The sequence below is a fragment of the Podarcis cretensis genome (genome assembly GCF_951804945.1).
Source record: "Podarcis cretensis genome assembly, chromosome: 6".
Lineage (NCBI taxonomy): Eukaryota > Metazoa > Chordata > Lepidosauria > Squamata > Lacertidae > Podarcis > Podarcis cretensis.
In genome coordinates, this window is record NC_137175.1 from 908,258 (window position 1) to 928,285 (window position 20,028).

Below are 20,028 nucleotides of genomic sequence, written 5' to 3' on the forward strand. Positions count from 1 at the left end.
TAGCTGGTGCGAATGCTCCGCCCCCCCAACCAGGTAAAAGACACACCTGCAGCCACCTCTGCCGAGATGCATGCTTGAGCATGTCAGCCCCACCCAAGGCAGCTCTTGGAAGGCAAAGTTCAGGAGCCGGGTGGCTGCCTGGGAGCCAGAGCTCAGGGAAAATGGGCCCAACCTGCCCCCGCTACAAACGCCATCCCATAATGAGCCTCGGCTGAGTCATCACCTCCTCCAGCATCTAGAAATGGCCAAGGAGCAAGACGGGAAGGAAGAGGAAGCAGGCGAATGCGCTTCCTCCTCTTGCGTTTTCGACTAAGGCCATTTAGAAACAGCATCGCCACAGAGGCCTGTAGGAAACCCACAAGCAGGATCCGGCCACAAGAGAAATCTCCCTTCCTTTGGTTTCGAGCAAGCGCTATTCGGAAGCATTGCTGGCTGAAGCTGTGGGGAAGGGGCTCGGCTATCATTGCTGGCAGCCGTCAATCACTCTCCCCTCCAGGTTCTGCCATTTGGGGCAGGGAAGAGAAGGGCAGGCAGAGTCCTCTAGCCCCCATCCCTCCTCCCAAAACGCTGAATATAGCTAGAGGGGGAGGAAAGAGGGAGGGAAGCCACAGAGCCAGGTGAGCGAGCACCCCCCCCCAGGTGCCTCCAGAGACAGACACAGAACTCCAGTCCCCTTAGAAAAATAAGTTTTAATCGACGTGGGTGCAGCCCAGGAGTGGCTTTTCTTTCACCAGTGATTCAGATCCCTTCGTCAAGACTGACCGAGAACTAAGGCTGAGAGAGGTGGTCCCGTTAGGGGTGCAAGGGGGGAGAGGGAGGCAGGTCTCACCCTGCTCCCCAAAGGCAGTGCAAAAACCCCACAGGCAGTGCTGGGGAGGGAGGGGAGGGCTGCCCCAGGAGGAGAGGAGGAAGAGGGGGCCCCGGCGGACCCCACCCCAACCCCCAGGGCAGCCTGGAAGCCCAGGAGAGCGGCCGGCAGGGCGGAGGGTCGGGAGAGTCCTTGTGCCTCCCCAGCGCCTGGCAACGGGGGGCAAGCGGCCCTGCAGGAGGTCCCAGCTGCCACCTTGGCACAGGGGGTGCGGGCGGAAGGGCCCACTGCGCGCGGAGGACGCAGTTCCCCTCGGAGGCGGAAGAGGGCGCCACGAGGCGAGGGCTAGAAGGGCTGCCCCGTGATGAAGCGCTGGAACATGTTGAAGGCGGGTTTTGGGCGGTCCGAAGGCACCATGTGACCTGCTCCCTGTGGGTCAGAGATGGGAGAACATGGCAGGGTTATAATAATAAATAATAATAATAATAATAATAATAATAATAATAATTTATTTATACCCCACCTCCCCAGCCAAGACTAGGCTCAGGGCAGCTAACACCCAATATAAAAACAATTGATTGAAATTCAGCTTTAAAAAACAAGATTAACATAAAAATATTAAAATGCAGCCTCGTTTCAGTGGAAACTCAATCAAAAACTTTTTGGGGGATGAAAACGTCAAGTCTTCGTCAAACTACTGAGTGGGCCTACATGGGCCAGGAAAAAGCCAGGGAAGTCCCCAAATAGGAGTTCCATCACAGGAGGAGAAAGGAAAGAGGGAAGAGGGGGTTAGGGGTGGCCGAGGGTCTCCAGGGGGCAGAAATGATGCCCTGGCCAGGAGTCCAGCCACAGACCCACCTGGACCACTTACCTTGACGGTGAGGAAGGAGATGTTGGTGTACTCCTTCACGAAGCCGCCAATCTGGTCCTGCCCGTTCTCATCCGTGTAGATCCAGGGCCGCCGGGCCACTTGCACCTGCCAAGCAGAGACCCTGTTCTTAGAACCAGAAGGGATCCCCAGGGACCATCTAGTCCAACCCCCTGCTAGGCAGGAATCGCAGCTCAGGAATCCCTGGCAGATGGCCACCCAACCTCTGCTTTAATAAATAATTTTTTATTTATACCCTGCCCTTCATGGTTCAGAAAACCGGGCTCAGGGTGGCTAACAACAAAGTTAAAACACTTAATTGATGCAACAAAAAACAGCATAAAATACAGTATAAAACGTGAATAACAATAAATTCAGAATTCAAAAATCAATTTAGGGGGGAAATCCATCCAATAAACATTAGATGATCCCCAGGGCTAGCTGGCTAAGTTAGTCCTATTTGGGCCAGCGAGGAGACCAGGGGATAATTAGCTGTGGGATCCCTGGGGCAGCGGGGAGGGGGAGGGAAGGAAGGAGAATAAAAGATCAGGCTGAATTCAGATTAAAGGCCGGGTGGAATAGCTCTGTCTTACAGGCCGTGCGGAAGGAAGTCAAATCCTACTTGGGCCAGCGAGGAGGCCAGGGGAGAATTAGCTGTGGGGTCTCAGAGCATGTGATCTTCATAAAAGGGGAGGGGAAGGGAAGAGATGGGAAATAAAAGATCAGGCTGAATTCCAATTAAAGGCCAGGCGGAATAGCTCTGTTTTACAGGCCCTGCGGAAGGAGGTTAAATCCTGCAGGGCCCTGGTCTCATGGGACAGAGCATTCCAGCAAGTCGGAGCCGACACGGAGAAGGCCCTGGCCCTGGTGGAGGATAGTCTGACTTCCTTAGGGCCTGGGACCTCTAAACTATGGTTATTCATGGACCTTAAGGTCCTCCAAGGACGGCGAGTCCTCAGACCACCACCTGAGGGAGTCCACTCTTACTGTCTTAGGCGAAAAGCTGGCTGGGGGTTAAGAGTGGTTCTTGCCAGCTTCCTGGTGGTGCTGAGGTTAAATTAAAACCAGCTGGCTTCCTCAAAACATGCAAGGAGGGGCTCAGCATTTCGCGGCTCACTTCTGTTGTGTCGGAAAGCAGAACCGAAAGAGAAAACGTGGAACAGAAAGCAAATGCAAAGCCTCTCGCCCCTCCATTCCTGGAAACAGACTGGGCTAGAGCAACATTTGAATGTTTGGGTTAACAGGAGGAAAGAGGAATGAAGTATTCCCTCCCCCCAAAAATATGGGAGATGGCAGCCCCCAACTTTCCAAGTTCTTCCATTCCTGGTTTCCCAATTAGGGTCTGTAAGAACTTGAGGAGAGCCTGCCGGATCAGACCAGTGGGGCCCCACCCAGTCCAGCACCCTGTTCTCACTGTGGGACATAGGCACCAACTATAGGGGGCCCAGGCACCCACAGCGCAGGGTAGGAGTCAGGTAGGAGGTATCGCGAGGCCTCGGAGATCATGCCCAAGGTCCTGCCAGGCACCGTGAAGTCATGACGTCACATTATGGCGCAGGTGCCATTGGGCACCCATAACCTGGGGCCCAAGTTGGTGCCCCTGCTGTTGGAAACCAGCAAAAGCAGGATCCGAGCGCAAGAGCCCCTCTGCCCTCCTGTGGTTTCCAGCATCGGCCTGGAGGCAGTTGGAGGATGGATGGCGGCTAATGGATTGAGGTTGAATCCTGACAAGACAGAAGTACTGTTTTTGGGGGACAGGAGGCGGGCAGGTGTGGAGGACTCCCTGGTCCTGAATGGGGTAACTGTGCCCCTGAAGGACCAGGTGCGCAGCCTGGGAGTCATTTGGGACTCACAGCTGTCCATGGAGGCGCAGGTTAATTCTGTATCCAGGGCAGCTGTTTACCAGCTCCATCTGGTACACAGGATGAGACCCTATCTGCCTGCGGACTGTCTCCCCAGAGTGGTGCATGCTCTGGTTATCTCCCGCTTGGACTACTGCCATGCGCTCTACGTGGGGCTACCTTTGAAGGTGACACGGACACTACAACTAATCCAGAATGCGGCAGCTAGACTGGTGACTGGGAGCGGCCGCTGAGACCACATAACACCGGTCCTGAGAGATCTGCATTGGTTCCCAGTACGTTTCCGAACACAATTCAAAGTGTTGGTGCTGACCTTTAAAGCCCTAAACGGCCTTGGTCCAGTATACCTGAAGGAGCTTCTCCACCCCCATCATTCTGCCCGGACACTGAGGTCCAGCACTGAGGGCCTTCTGGCGGTTCCCTCCCTGCAAGAAGCCAAGTTACAGGGAACCAGGCAGAGGGTCTTCTCGGTAGTGGCACCCGCCCTGTGGAACACCCTCCCTTCAGATGTGAAGGAAATAAGCAGCTATCTTATCTTCTGAAGGCAGCCCTGTTCAGGGAAGTTTTTAATATTTAACACTGTATTGTTTTTAACACTCGATTGGGAGCTGCCCAGAGTGGCTGGGGAAAATCAGCCAGATGGGCGGGGTATAAATAAATGATGATGATGATGATGATGATATCTAATCCTTTTTAAAGCCATCCAGGTTGGTGTTCTGTGGCAGTGAGTTCCACAGTGTGACAAGGCACTGTGTGAAAGACATTGTGGTTCACTGCAGAAGCGGCTGAGGCATTTCCCATGATGCACACACCTGACTCAGCCTCAGTCCAGCCCAGTCTCCAGGGAGCAGTAGCCAGACATCACCCCCCACACACACCTCCAGAAGGATGGGGAGTTTCACACCAAGGGAACTCCAGCCCTGCAAACTGGCTCCTTCCTTTCCAAAGGTTCTGGATGCCTAGTTTCCAGCAGAACCTACAGGTGGAGGGAAGGAAGCGCCCCAGGACCTTCTGAAGTCCTTCTGTCCGTCAGTGGCCCTGGAGGGAAGGGGTCTGGCTGAAAGGCACAGGGGCCCGTGGGTGGCGCCCTCCCCCAAGCAGCCCCCCCCCACGGCTCCTGGCTCAACCCACCTTCTGGCGCAAGGAGTCCACGAACCACTCGTCCCCCAGGAAGTTGCAGGCCATGTCTACGTCGCCGTTGTAGATCAAGATGCGGTATTTCTGCAGGAAGGCCAGTCTGGAGTTAGTTGAGCCCCCTGGTGCTCTCTGGGGCAGCCCACCCATGTCTCCCCCACCCCCAGGTCCTGAGGAGGGGTCCCAAGGGCCTAGCAGTGGAGAAATCCCCACAGGGGCTCCCCTCCCTCCACCTCCATGGACTCACCATGGTGCCAAGCAGTTTCAGGTACTGGTCGTTCATCGTCATGTAGATGCGCTTGTAACCACGGCTGACGGGGAAGCTGGAGGGGGGGGCAAGGAGCGTTAGGAGGGGTGGGGTGAAGCTGCGCAGTCCCAGGCCAGGTCAGGGCCTCCTCCCCTCCAGAGGCCACCTTTGTGTCGTCCCCCCCACCTGTACTCTCTCACCTGCACATCTGCCATTCCGGGGCATTGTCCTTAACGTGCAAGGCCTTGCGCACCTGGGGGTCGTTCATGTAGGTGGTGGGGGACGAGGTGTTGATGCAGGGGGGGTCCAGGCGAGCCTTGTTACTTGCGACCGGCAAGGTGAGCAGGAACTGGGGGGGGGGGGTAACACATTTCAAAGTAAGTATGCTGAAGGTGCCAGCAGCTGCTCTGGTTGCTAGAAGCAGCCCTTTGACCCTCCCCGCCAAGACGGCACAAGTCTTTCCATGCCCAGGTTTGCTAGGCCACTGGAGGAAGAGACGGCTGAGGGAGGGGGGTGATTATTTTTTGGTGGTGATGGATACAGGTGTCCTCTCACAAGCCACCCCCCCCCCCCAAGTTCTCTCTCTTCCGGGTCTGCCCAACTGGAAAGCCTTGGGCTGGGCCTGTTGCCCCCTCTGCCTCTACAATAGTAGTAATAATAATAATAAATTTTATTTATACCCCGCCCTCCCCAGCCAAGACCGGGCTCAGGGCGGCTAACACCAAATATAAAAACAATTGATTAGAATATAGCTTTAAAAACAAGATTAAAATACAACATTAAAACATTAAAATGCAGCCTCATTTCAGTGGAACTCAATCAAAAACTTTTTTGGGGATGAAAACGTCAAGTCTTCACCAAGGCCAACTATCCAGACTGGTCCTACGTGGGCCAGAAAAAGCCAGGGAAGTCCCCAGATAGGAGTTCCATTACAGAAGGAAAAAGGGAAAAAGAAAGAGGGGGAGGGCATTAAGTTGATTCCAAGCCAAAGCCAGGCAGAACAACTCTGAAATCAGATCCCGCAGGGCCCTGGTCTCATGAGACAGAGCGTTCCAACAGGCCGGGGCCAGTGTTGAAAAGGCCCTGCCTCTGGTTGAGGCGAGAGAGCCTGATGCCAAGCAGAACTGGAGACTGAATCATGCCCCCCCAACCTCTAGAGAGCTGCTCTCACCTCCCTCCAAGAGGAACGAAGCGGCTGCCGAATGAAGTTGTTGCCCAGGTCGTAGCTGACCAGCATCCCATCGTTGTACCTGGAAGCCAAAGAAGGGTCGCGCTTAGTGTCACCTCACTGGAAAGCCAGAAGGGTTCCCCAAGGGTCATCCAGCCCAACCCGCTGCCATACAGGGACCACAGCTGAAGAATCCCGGAGCTTCAGCTCTTGCACCTTCTGCCCCTCTCACCCACCCAGGGCAGGGCAGCGGGCGCTGGAGTTGTGCGTGGCTTATAAGGCAGTCCCCCCCCCCCAACCATCTCACTGGGGAGCGAACCTGCCAGCAGCCGAGCCTACCTGTAGCTTCCAGGCACTCCGCCAGCACACGGGGCATACAGGTTGTAGATGTTGAGGCCGGACTCGTCCACAATACGGATCACCTCTGCCATCTGCAACGAGACGCGGGGAAATGCAAGGATCAAATGGAGAGAGAGAAAGAGAGGGCCCAGCCCCACTCCTCTGCCCAGGCAGTGCCCCACAAGTGGGTTTGGGGGCAGGGGGAGACGCCCTGGCCAGCCGCCCTCCACTCACCCCAAGAGTGCAGTTCAGGTTCTTGTTGTCGTGGAAGTTGCACTTCCCGCCAGAGCAGCACGAGGCCTGCAAGTCCGACCAGAGCCTGCAGGAAAGGCAGGACCAGAACCATCGTCACACCAAAGCCCTGGGCTTTGCCACAGCCCCCCCCCCCCGGCCAAAGCAGACCCCCGTTTCTCCCCTTCCACTCCCTCCCCACTGCCCATCTTCTCCATCAAAGAACTTAATTCTATCAATTTTTCACAATGCAGAAACATAAAACTGTTGTCCTTCCGGCATCACATATTTGCACCGCGCATTCGCCACGACTAAAATGTTCCTTTCCCCCCCCCCAAAAAAAAATAATATTTATTACTTTTAAAAAGAAAAAAGACAGAAGAGAAAAAACAAAAAAGAAAAAGAAAGGAAAAAAAAGACAATACAATACAATATATAAACAATACAAAACACAACCTAAAGCCATTAAACTAAACCCATTAAACTAAACTAAACCAAACCCGCTCCCTAACCCTAAATAAAACAAAACAAAAACTATTATTAATAATAATAATAATACATCCCCCCTTTTCGATACTCTTTCTTTCATTCCCTTGTTTCCTCGACCTCCTCTCACCTCCCTTTTTGTATTCCACTTCTACTAGTTATTTCAGAAAATCCTTTCCATCTTTCTCTATTCTCTATCATAGTATAAATAACATATTTTTTAACCTTATTTTAACATTAAAACTAAAATACCTATATATGCTTAGCTCCTTATAACATTTCTGCTAAATCCATAAAATATCAATCCACCATTTTTCTATCACTCATTAATTTTGCGATATTTCTATATATAAACTTTAAATTTTCCAATCTTCTTCCATCAACTCCTCTCCCTGGTTTCGGATTCTGCCAGTCCTTTCCATCAATTCCATATAGTCCATCAACCTCACCACGACTAAAATGTTCCAAGTGTGCTCTTATCTCTGCATTTAGGAGCTTAATTGCCGAGCTAGCCTCTCTGAAGATCTGTTTGTGCAGCAGGCAATGGGAAATTGCTTCCACGGTCCCCGATGTAAGAAACACGAGAGAAGTTCCTTTTGGAACCTTTGCGTGGCAAACAAGTCTTTCTGATAAGGCCCAATTGAACAGTAATTCAGACTGCCATCTTCTGCACCTAAGGACGCAGCCCCCACCCCAAGCCAGCAGATTCTCACCTGCTCCCCAAGAGGCCGTGGTAGTAGGCGAAGTAAACCAGGGAGTTGTCGTTGGTCTCGTAGGAGGAGAGCCCGTTGCCCACTGCGATTCCCTGGAAAACACAGGCACAGCCCCATCAGCAAGGAAGACCCCTTGGCACCCGAGCAAGAAGGGGCTGCCGTCACAAAATGTGGCATGTTTCTCTTACATTTGGAAAGCTGAGCTCTCCTTTGGTCTGCTGCCGTGGAAAACGTGTTGGTGTATATTCACCAACAGAGAGCTTATAGTGTTAAAACCACAGAATCATAGCGCTGGAAGGGAGCCAAAGGTCATCTAGCCCAACCCCCTGGAAAATGCCCCCCCCACTTCTGTTTATGGACCTCCAGGGCAGGAGAGTCCACTGTCTTCCCAGGGAGTCCATTCCACTGCCCAACAACTCTTCCCATCAGAAAGTTCTTCAGAAAGTGGGAGAAAACAAGCTTGCTCCCTGGGCTGTTGTGAAAGGAGCCACAAGGTCTTAGGAAGAGGTGAGTGAAGTAATTTCCTGCTGAGTTTCTGGCCCTGACGCTTCTTCCTCTGAGCCTGGGATCTCCCTTCTTGCTTGCCCAACCAGGCTGTTGCTTAGTTACCTGATGGCAACTCTGCCTTCTTTGTGACTTAATTTCCACAGGCGTGTCAAGGCGAGAAAATGCCTCTGCGATTTACAGGCCGGCCCTCTCCAATTTTTTTGTGGTTTCCCCAGCGGCTGCTGAGGCTCTGACCCAGCAAAAGCTGCCTTAAACATCACAACCGTTGCCATGAACTGAACCGCCCAGAGATTCCACTAGGTGCCCTCAAATGCCAGCGGTCTGAGAGTCAAACCTTTGTGCGCTTCTCTCCATCCTCGTCCCCAAAGCTAAAGCAGCTTCTAGAATCAAAATCACGTGACTGTAGGGTTGGAAGGGACCCCCCAAGGTCATCCAGCCCAACCCCGCTGCAATGCAGGGATCTCAGCTCAAGCATCCCTGACAGATGGCCCTCCAAGCTCTGCTTAAAAACCAAGGAGGGCGAGGCCGCCACATTCCGAAGGAGTCCTTTCTTGTTCCTCTGGAAGGAGCTGCCAGCTGAGACTGGTTCCTCTGGAGCTTCTGGGACAGATGAAGCAGGCGGCCTCTGAGGAGCCTCTGCATGCAGCTGCCACCCACGACTCTTTCGAGCGTGGGCTCAGCGCCAGGATCTTGAAATCCTCCAGAGCAGGTGAGTGGCAGCCGCCTCCTTTGTCAAGCAGAGGTTGGCAGAGGCCCCGATCCCCAGCCCAGCCCTTGGTCCTCCTCCTCCTCCCTCTAGAGGACCCCGCAGACACACACCTTCAAGTTGAGGCTGGGGTCCTGCATGACCCACTGCGCCAGCGTGGGGATGTAGATCCCGCCGTAGCTCTCCCCAGTGAGAAAGAGGTCCTTGCTGCTGTATTCCGGGTAGAGGCGCAAGAACTCCTTCAAGGCCAGGTAGTTTACGCGAGCCACCTGCCGGGGGGAGGGGCAAAGTGAGAGCACGGCAGGTGAAGGAACGGGAGCCCCCAGGGCCCACCTCCCAGTCCACCCTACCCACCTCGGTGTCGTTGGTCCGGTAGTCTTGGCTATCGGAGTAGGAGTAGCCCACCCCAACGGGGGCCTCCAAGTACAGGATGTGTGCCAGCTGAAAGAGACGGGGACAGCAAGTCACTTTTCGCCCACCAGGGGCAACATACACCTGGTGGCCTCAAGCGCTTGGTTTCATTCATTTCACTGCACCTTTTTCCTCCAAGGAGCTCAAGGCAGTGTCCAGGATTCTCCCCCTCCTCATTTTATTCCCACAACAACCCTGTGAGGCAGCACTGACTGGTCACAGCCAATGGGCTGCATGTGGCCAAGTGGGGGTTCAAAGCCTGGTCTGCCAGATCCTGTTGCGACACTCCAGCCCCCACGCCAGACTGGCTCTCTAGCTCTCTAGCAGAGACAGGCAACGGCATCCCTTGCTGCAAGTGCCCTTTCAGAAAGAGCCAGGAATTCTATTTTGATTCCCAGCCAGCATTTCTTAGGACCCCCTTGGCGGATGGGGGAGGAAGGCGGCCTCACCTTGTTCCAGGCATAGCTGTTGTATCCCAGAGTGCATCCATCAGGCTGAATCTGCCAAGGGAGGGAGAAGGGGCTGTTATTGCGACACAAGGCAAGGGGATTCCCTCTCCGGTGGCCCAAAGCGCAGCAGATCCTTATTTCAAGGCTCTGTGCGGAGCAGGCCTGGGCAAATCAGGAGGCAGCCGGCCTCACGGTGAGAAAGTTCACACATTCAGGTTTCGAATCTGAGTCACCTCGTGGTGCATCATCCCAATTAACTTCCAATTCAGATTATTTATTTCGCAAAGGGAGCTGACAGGCCATTATTTGCGATGAGTGATACTGGAAAACAATTGCACTTCCAGGCTCTCAAGAGATTATCCTCCTCGTCACAAGCCGAGCGCAGGCGGGTGGCTGATCTCATAAATGCTGATTGAGTTCTCGTCACCCACGGCTGGCGTGCACCTTCCCACCCTGAAAGCGCCACAGCTTGTAGAACAAGGAACCGCTAGGCCAGTTGTGGCATCAACCTCAAAGATGCAGCCAGGGCCACAAACCTGGACAGCTTTACAAGAGGATTAGACAACTTCTTACGAGGCAAATAAGGCTAGCAATAGCTACTAGTCAGGATAGCTATATGGAATCTCCCCTGCGCGTTTCAAAGGAGCCTGCCTGAAACCCTCCAGGGATCCTTGGATCGGGACCGTTTAAACACATTATTACCCCACTCTGTGGAATTCGATCCGCTATGTTTTAGCTGTACAATCACTAAAACATTCAGGAACCAAACTGCTTTTTTCGGTGCGGCCCGAGCAGGAGCAGTCACCATTCAGAGAAAGAGGTGGGAATAGGCCAATATTTGGGTGGAATGTCTCTGGATCAAGTGACTTTTCTGTTTTCGGTTCTCAGAGTTCTTAACCCGGCTCAAGACTGTCCTCTGAACTATCCGGATGTTTAACTGAGAATCACAAGTCAGTCCGCCATTTGAAAAATGAGACTTTAGAGCCGCCTTGGTCCCAAATGGCAACTAGACATTCCATTGAGACGACGGCAACCTTGGTTTAAGGAGCCATTTGGGGCCACCTTATATATATATCTGAATTTCTAACTCTGGTCAGGAGCAACAGGCCTCTGCAAACCAGACGCTGGAGGCTGTGTTGCACTGTGGCCCCGCTTGCGGACTTCTCAGGGGGCCCCAGTTGGCCCCTGGGAAAACAGAATGCTGGGCTCTGGGGCCCCTTTGCCCTGATCCAGCTGAACTCTTCTAAATTATTCCTATTGAGAAAGATGTTAATCGACCAAGTAAATTTTATGTGAAAATAGTTTTGGAAAACTACTACAATGATTTATACGGAAACTCAGCCAGGGGGACTCGAGGAAGGAACCCAACAATGTTAACAAAAGTGGAATTATTACAGTTAGGATGTTTTCTTTCTATTTGTTTGTTATAAATATGGACAGCTAATAAAAATTTTTTGAAATAAATTATTGCCATCTACTGTATCAAATCCACATGTTGCTGTTCCCGCCCCCCCCCAAAAAAAGCAACTCAAGGCAGCAATCACACCTCCAAAACCATTTGCAACAGAAATGCAGATTTCCATGCCTGGCTCTCTCCCACCTCGGCACAGCAAGTGCCCAGAGCTTCCCCATTTGCTCCAGGGGAAAGGGATCTCCTGGCCCACCAGATCCCCCCCCCTCCATCAGTCCTGGATACTGACCGTGAAGGGCCCATGCTCTGTCAGGAGGCCGGCGATGGAGCTGCAGCCGGGCCCGCCATTCAGCCAGAGGACAAGGGGCTTGTCTGCGGCGCCGTTGCCCTGCGCCTCCACGAACCTGCAAGGGAGGCGGAAGGAGGGTCAGCAGCCCAACACACAGCTGTCAACCTCCCCTTTTTTTGTGGGAAATCCCCTTAGTCCAGCGCTGTTTCCCGCTGCTATCCTGGATTGTTAGATACAGTGGGACCTCGGGTTAAGTACTTAATTCGTTCCAGAGGTCCGTTCTTAACCTGAAACTGTTCTTAACCTGAAGCACCACTTTAGCTAATGGGGCCTCCCGCTGCTGCTGTGCCCCCGGAGCACAGTTTCTGTTCTCATCCTGAAACAAAGTTCTTAACCTGAAGCACTATTTCTGGCTCAGTGGAGTCTGTAACCTGAAGCGTCTGTAACCTGAGGTACCACTGTATCCTGTAGACTGTCCCCGGGACAGGTGAGGCTGTGGATCCCTTATTTTGGAGGCTGCGGATCCCCTATTTTTGAGGCTGCTGATCCCTTATTTTGGAGGCTGTGGATCCCCTATTTTGGAGGCTGTGGATCCCCTATTTTTGAGTCTGCTGATCCCTTATTTTGGAGGCTGTGGATCCCTTATTTTGGAGGCTGCTGATCCCTTATTTTGGAGGCTGCGGATCCCCTATTTTTGAGGCTGCTGATCCCTTATTTTGGAGGCTGTGGATCCCCTATTTTGGAGGCTGTGGATCCCCTATTTTGGAGGCTGCAGATCCCTTATTTTGGAGGCTGTGGATCCCCTATTTTGGAGGCTGCGGATCCCCTATTTTTGAGGCTGCTGATCCCTTATTTTGGAGGCTGCTGATCCCTTATTTTGGAGGCTGCGGATCCCCTATTTTGGAGGCTGCGGATCCCTTCTTTTTGCGGCTGCGGATCCCTTCTTTTCGCGGCTCTGGGCGAGCGCCCTCCCTCCCTCCCTCCCTCCCTCCCCCCCCCCTACCAGTAGTGCAGGTGCTTGTCGCTCTCGGCGTCCAGGTATCCCGAGTAGTGCTTGAAGGCGGGCTGCTTGGCCAGCCCGGGCAGGTAGGTGACCTCGTGCCCGGCGGGCGCCGCTTGGGCAGCGCAGCCGAGGAGCAGCACCACCAGCAGCAGCAGCGGCGGCGGCGGCGAGGCAGCAGCAGCAGCGAGGCGAGGCGGCATCTGCAAGAAGCGAGAGATGGGCGGGCGCCCCGTCAGAGGACCCGCCAGGGAAGCCGGCCAGCGGGACCCCTCGAGGCCAGCCAGCCCGACCCGCCCGCCCGCCCGTCCCCCGCCCGCTTGCCTCGGCTCGGCGCGGCGGCAGCAGCAGCTCCGGCGGCTCGACTGGGGCGGCGCGCGCGTGACCCGCGCTCTTCTGGCCCGGGCGGGTCAGCTGACGGCACGCAAGAGAGGGGCGGGGCCCCGGGACGGGCGGCCAATCCGGGCCACGCAGCCCTCGCGGGGCCGTATGCACCCTAAGCGACGCGCCCTCGCGACCGTAATCTCCGGCGCGGAGAAGCGCGCGCCAGAAACAGGAAGAAGAAGAAGAAGGAGGAGGAGGATGATGATTTACAAAATTATTATTATTATTATTATTACTATTATTAGCTACATCGCCGAAATCCTGACAGAGCAAGGGCCCTTCACGGTCAGTATTATTATTATATTATTGCTTATTGTTTCTTACTTATTATTTTTATTTATTTTTATTATATTATATTATATTATATTATATTATATTATATTATATTAATTTATTATTTATTATTTATTTCTTCTTCTTCTTATTATTATTATTATAATAATAAATTATATTATTATTTATTATTTATTGCTTCTTATTTATTATTTATTTCTTCTTATTATTGCTTTTTTCTAGGGGGACGCAAGGGGACGCATACCCCTAAACATTTTCTAAATCTTTCTACTTTTGTCCATTTACTGTATTTATTTATTTATTTTTACTTTATTTACAACATAGTCCACAACAACTCCTACAGACAATCAAACAAACCCACCCACCACCATCGACAATTTCATTCTCAAATTAAACTCCTATCCCCTTACAGAAAGAAAACATAAGCTAAAATTAAAGACTTCCTTTATCCTGTCAATGGCCTCCTTGTTTACTTCTTGTGTACTGTTTCTTTTATTTGGGATTATTAGAATTTTTCCTAATCATGACTTCAAAAACCGCAGTCTCCTGTATTCCCCCCACCCCATTTGAACTATGAAATGATGATTTCTAGACTCAAAATGAGAGCATCCCTAAATATTTATATATTTTTTAAGAAAAAAAGCACTATTATTATTATTATTATTATTATTATTATTTTTCTTCAACATATACGCCACCCTATAGAGGTCTCAGGGCAATCACAACATATAAAATCAAACCGAAAGCAGTAACCCCGTGTTGGCCAAACTTGGGTGCACATGCCCATCATCTGAATGGCAATGCCCATCAACTTGGGGTGGGGCTCAAATATTTTATTGGGGGCCCTGAAGGGACCTCAGCCCCTCAGAGTTGGCTCCTATGGTCGATGGGAGTCCGACTCGGCTGAAGGCAGCTTCCTGCATGTTCCCAATATGCTGGGATGGCAGGGTAAGCAACACAGGTGGGGCTGTTGCCCTCCTTCCCCCCGGGGGGGGGGGGGAGGCATCTGGGTGGCTCCTATGAGATGCAGGCTATGGGACCTGCTATAGGGCCACTTTTCTGATGCAGCAGAACACTTACTTGTAGCTTGTTTCCTTTTTAGTAATATATATGGAACAACTGATTGGTTCAAACTTGGGAAAGGAGTACGACAAGGCTGCATTTTGTCTCCCTGCTTATTTAACTTATATGCAGAATTCATCATGCGAAAGGCTGGGCTGGGTGAATCCCTAGCCGGAATTAAGATTGCCGGAAGAAATATCAACAACCTCAGATATGCAGATGACACAACCTTGATGGCAGAAAGTGAGGAGGAATTAAAGAACCTTTTAATGAGGGTGAAAGAGGAGAGTGCAAAATATGGTCTGAAGCTCAACATCAAAAAAACGAAGATCATGGCCACTGGGCCCATCACCTCCTGGCAAATAGAAGGGGAAGAAATGGAGGCAGTGAGAGATTTTACTTTCTTGGGCTCCATGATCACTGCAGATGGTGACAGCAGTCACGAAATTAAAAGACGCCTGCTTCTTGGGAGAAAAGCAATGACAAACCTAGACAGCATCTTAAAAAGCAGAGACATCACCTTGCCATATAGTTAAAGCTATGGTTTTCCCAGTAGTGATGTATGGAAGTGAGAGCTGGACCATCAAGAAGGCTGATCGCCAAAGAATGGATGCTTTTGAATTCTGGTGCTGGAGGAGCATGGACCAGAGCACGCCAGGCCCTCCTGTCTTCCACTGCCTCCCGCAGTTTGGTCAAACTCCTGCTGGTAGCTTCAAGAACACTGTCCCACCATCTCGTCCTCTGTCGTCCCCTTCTCCTTGTGTCCTCCATCTTCCCCAACATCAGGGTCTTTTCCAGGGAGTCTTCTCTTCTCATCAGGTGGCCAAAGTATTAGAGCCTCAGTTTCAGGATCTGTCCTTCCAGTGAGCACTCAGGGCTGATTTCCTTCAGAATGGAGAGGTTGGATCTTCTTGCAGTCCATGGGACTCTCAAGAGTCTCCTCCAGCACCATAATTCAAAAGCATCAATTCTTTGGCGATCAGCCTTCTTTATGGTCCAGCTCTCACTTCCATACATCACTACTGGGAAAACCATAGCTTTAACTATACGGGCCTTTGTTGGCAAGGTGATGTCTCTGCCAGGGATCTACAGGTATTTTAATATTTTGTTGGAAGCCGCCCAGAGTGGCTGGGGAAGCCCAGCCAGATGGGTGGGGTATAAATAAATTATTATTATTATTATTATTATTATTATTATTATTATTATTATCATCATCATCATCATCATCATCATCATCTACTGGTTGGATGTGCCTGAACAGAATGGATGAGGATTCAAGAAAATGGCCAGTTGGAGACCTTCTTCGGGGAGCAGGCTAGCCATCTCAACTGACTTCAGCTGTCTGAGAGCAGGTGGAAGGAAGGTAGGTTTTTAGGGAAGGATGTTTGTGGCTTAAACCCCAAGTGTCACGTCAGTTTCCCCGTTGGGTCATAAGCAGCTGATCCCTGTTGTGCAAGCGTCACCCTCCAGATGCAAATGTCGCCATTTCAGGGAGCCTCTTCTCCACCCACACAAGAAGCACCTGCTGTTCTTTGAAGAGTCGCTTCCTCCTCTGGGCACAGAACTCAAGTCACAAGGTCCCCCTGGGAGGGGACACGGGATCGTGATGGGGAGACTGGCCAGGCCAGTTGGGGTGGCCAAAGGCTTGCTGGGCAAATGGCCCATTGCCTCAGGCCGTCTGCTGAAAGGATACTCTTGCTTGCAGAAGATCATCACCATCATGACTAAGCCTGTCAGTTTATCGGGTTCCACAGCACTCTTTGCCCCCCAACTCTGAATCATCCATGGCTGATTCTGGGGAGAGTGGCTCATGGACTGCTCACCGGGCGCCTGGTGCGCCAGAGAATTGGCGTAAGAACTGGAGGGCATCAGAAGAGACTGCTGGATCAGGCCAGGGGCCCATCCAGTCCCTCTTCTCGCAGGGGCCGGCCAGATGTCTATTATCGGAAGCCCGCAAGCAGGATCCGAGCACCAGAGCAAAAGGAAAAGAAGTTTTTCAGCTATTTTAAAGGAAATACGGCAGAATCTGGCTAGACGCTGTTTCTGGTGGCTGAATCCCAGAAATGTAGGGGGAAGTCCTTTCGTGGGGCAACTCTTCCTCAAGGGTCATCTAGTCCAACCCCCGGCAATGCCAGAACCACAGGGAAAGCATCCCTGCTTTAAAATCAGGGACCCCCACCTCTTGTTAAACTTGTGGTCTCCAAAGAACCGCCCCCCCCAATTCTTTCCTACTACTTGAAACAGGTGCCCCCCCAGCCTGTATTTGTGCATCAGAGGATTCCTGAGTGCAGAACCTGAGCTTTGATTGTCCCTATCGAAATTCATTTTCTTCATTTTAGTCTTCCTTCCCTCCCTCCTCTGAGCTCTTCAGGCAGCATGATAAGCTGGGCTTTGGCAATGGACTCCGAGGGAGGGGGATCCCTTGCAAGCCAGACTCTTGAGAAATCATTCGAACTCATGCTAGGAGGAAGGCACGCTTGGCAAATCCACAGCATGATCAGCTCCTGTCCGGAACCCAATGTCCCCACTGTGGAAGGACGTGTGGATCCAGAATTGGCCTCCACAGTCACTTACGGACTCACTGTTAAGACCGTGTTTATGGAAGACAATTTTACTCGGCTACAAGGGATCGCCAAAGAATAATGTGTGTTCCTGCTATGCCTCTCCCGTCCTGCAACAGTTGCTGGCTGCTGCTGCTATACGATACGATAATCTTTATTGTCATTGTCCCATACAGAACAACGAAATTGAAAAAAATCTACACAAGACATTCAAAAACCAACAAGCCTGCTATCCCAGCTATCCTAACCTGGTTAGCCCCCTAAAAACTCTGATACCCCATTTTAAAATACAATATACTCTCATAGAAACTCCTTACACTGCGTTTAAAACCAAAATTGCATTTGGGGAGAAACTGTTTCTCAGACGGCTAGTCCTAGTCTTTATGACCCTGGACCTTCTTCCAGAAGGCAGAATCTGAAAGAGATCATTTCCGGGGTGCGCACTATCCTGCGCTATCTCTGTCGCTTTCTTATGGCACCTGGCAGCCATGATTTGATCCAAGGTGGGAAGAGTGCACTCAGTTATTCTCACCGCAGTCTTTACAACCCTGGACAGCATTGTTTTTCCCTGACCATGCAGCTCCCAAACCACATGCACAGACCATAATACACTCTCCTCAGTGCAATGGTAAAATGCCATCAACAGGTCCTTTGTTTAATTCATTTATGAGCAACTTCCTGGCATACACCTCTGGGCGATGTGGCAATTGCTGCGCCACTGGCTGGCTGCCCGGCCTGCCCCAAGGCAACCTCATCGCGCCTGGCAAGTTCCTGGGCAGTGCAAAGGACTTCATGGAGAGCTGGAAGGGAGCCAAAGGCTCATCCCGTCCAACCCCGGGCAGCACAGGAATCACAGCTCATCATGCTGGCAGCTTTTTTCACGCACAATAATTTTTCTGAGCCTCTCTTGCTTGTGTGTCCTCACAACCAAACGGTGTATTAGGAAGAAGACTTTGGAGCCCCCCGGTTGGATCAGTCCCAAAGTCCTGCTGTAGCACCCTGCTTGTGGTTAACGCTTAGCTGGAATGAAATATTCAACGCAGCAATAGAGAAATTAAAATAATAATTTATTTGTCAGACAAATAAATATGAGGCACAGTGGTATATGGTTACCAAGCTCTGGCCTGGCCTCCTGCCATTCTGGCCAGCACTTATATTTCCTTAATCCAGCCCCCTTGCTCCTCCTGTGGCTGCCTCTGTCCAATCAGCCTGGTTGAAATTCCTATTGGCTGTTTGCTAGAACCAATCACAAAAGATACACCCATTTCCTCATGCCCTTTTATGGGAAACAAAAAGATACATATTCTTCTATCTATAAATGACAAATAAGTAGTAATATATCTTACATGTGTCTCAACAAGGAACCTTAATTACCAGCTCACCTCGCCCTATTGCCCTCCAAAACAGATGGTTTAATCTTAAATTTTTATCTTAAACAGATGTCAAGGATCTTGAATTCACATCATCATTGAAAGATCTCCTTCTCTTGAAGGTCTTTAAACAAATAACCATATGTGTGCTCTAATGATGTTTCCTGCTTGGCAGGGGGGGCTGGGCTGGTGGCTGATGGCCCCTGTGATCTCTTCCAACTATATGAAATAAGAATCTAGCATAAGGATTTAACATTTCTTAGCTTCTAATTCCTTTGCATAATTACATTTAAGCCAATATATTTAATACATAACATAGATAGCTTTTTAGAAGAATAAACATTTTCAAAGTAAAAAAGGAAGGAACATTTTACAGCCTCAAAATAAGATAGAAAGAAAACCTCTTCTCCAGCCAAGCCAGTTGCCTTTTTCACTGCTCTTGACCTTTCAACCTTAGGAAAATATGGCTCAAGTTTAATGGGAGGCACATGGTTTTATTTTACTATTTACCCACTCTTAATTATGTTTTTCTCTGCTTTTTTATCTTCTGTAATATGTAGGGTCAGTGTAACCTTGGCTGTCAGCCTGTAATTCCCTTTTTACGACTTTGAGAATTGTTTTCTGCTATAAATCAGGGGCCCCCTTGTCCAGGAGAATAAACATCTTGCCAAGGTTCTTAGGCAGCTGGTCTTCTGCCTGGCATGAACATTTGAAAATCTTTAAGCTCATTTTAAAATACAAGCCTTAATAAAAATGCAGGCTATGATTAGATGCCTCACTGCCTGTGCTTCCATGAAGCCCACAAACGGCCATAAAGGCAACAAGCTCACCCCGTGGTAGCTTCCAAGCAAGTGGATCCGCTGATAGACTGCCCCTGAACATGGAAGTTCTGTATAGCTGCCATGGCTAGCTGCTGTTACATCTGCAGAGTCTTCTGGATCAGGCCAATGAGGGCCCATCTAGACCAACACCCTGTTCTCACAGGGGCCAAGCAGATGCCCAAAGGGAAACCCACCAGCAGGATCCGAGCAAAAGAGCCTTCTCTCCTTCTGCTGTTTCCTGCAAAAGCTTTGCTGCCTCTGGCCAGGAGCCATGGAGAGCCTCTCCTTCAAAGCCACTAAGGTTGGTGGCCGTCACTGGCACCTGCAAGAGGGAGTTCCATATTTAAGGAGGAGCTGCTCCTGATACTTCAGCTGGTGGTTAGTTTCCGGGCCCAATTCAAAGTGCTGCTCTTGACCTATAAAGCCTTAAACAGCTCAGGATATGATCCTTCCCAGACCCTGAGATCATCCTCCGAGGCCCTTCTTTGTGTGTCTCCTTCACGAGAGGTCCAGGGGGTGGAAACATGAGAAAGGGCCTTTTCTGTGGTGGCTCCCTGCTTGTGCAATGCTCTCCCCAGGGAGTCCCGCCTGGCGCCTTCGTTACATCTCTTTAGGTGCCAGGCAGAAACATTCCTCTTTTCTCAGGCCTTAGGCTGGTTAAACTATCTATAGCTTTTAAAGGAGGGAGCAGGTGCTTGTTTCTGTTTGTTATTGTATTACTCATTTCTGTGTTTTTATACTGTCAACCGCCCTGTGATCCTCGGATGAAGGGCAGTATACAAATCTAACAAATTCATTAAATAAATAAAATCTGCTCCGTGCTGATCCTCCTCTACCACCAGTAATTTGTCTGTCCCCCTTCATCCCATCTAAGCTAGTGCCCATTACCTCCTTTAATTTATTAATT

At 50.8% G+C, this 20,028-nt stretch overlaps 2 protein-coding genes across 2 annotated transcripts in view; both read right to left on the reverse strand.

Moving 5' to 3' along the window:
- LOC307217897 (uncharacterized protein) overlaps window positions 1-20,028 on the reverse strand; it is a 116,662-nt gene that overhangs the window by 73,109 nt on the left and 23,525 nt on the right. The window lies entirely within an intron of this gene.
- Window positions 670-12,832, reverse strand: CTSA (cathepsin A; the record flags this gene model as incomplete). Its single annotated transcript, XM_079981960.1, has 14 exons — window positions 670-1,237; window positions 1,680-1,784; window positions 4,670-4,759; window positions 4,920-4,995; window positions 5,120-5,268; window positions 6,091-6,169; window positions 6,427-6,518; window positions 6,661-6,745; window positions 7,857-7,948; window positions 9,183-9,338; window positions 9,424-9,510; window positions 9,930-9,980; window positions 11,630-11,744; window positions 12,633-12,832. The coding sequence occupies 14 exons, from the start codon at window positions 12,830-12,832 to the stop codon at window positions 1,154-1,156; spliced, it is 1,461 nt and encodes a 486-aa protein (XP_079838086.1). The 3' UTR covers window positions 670-1,153.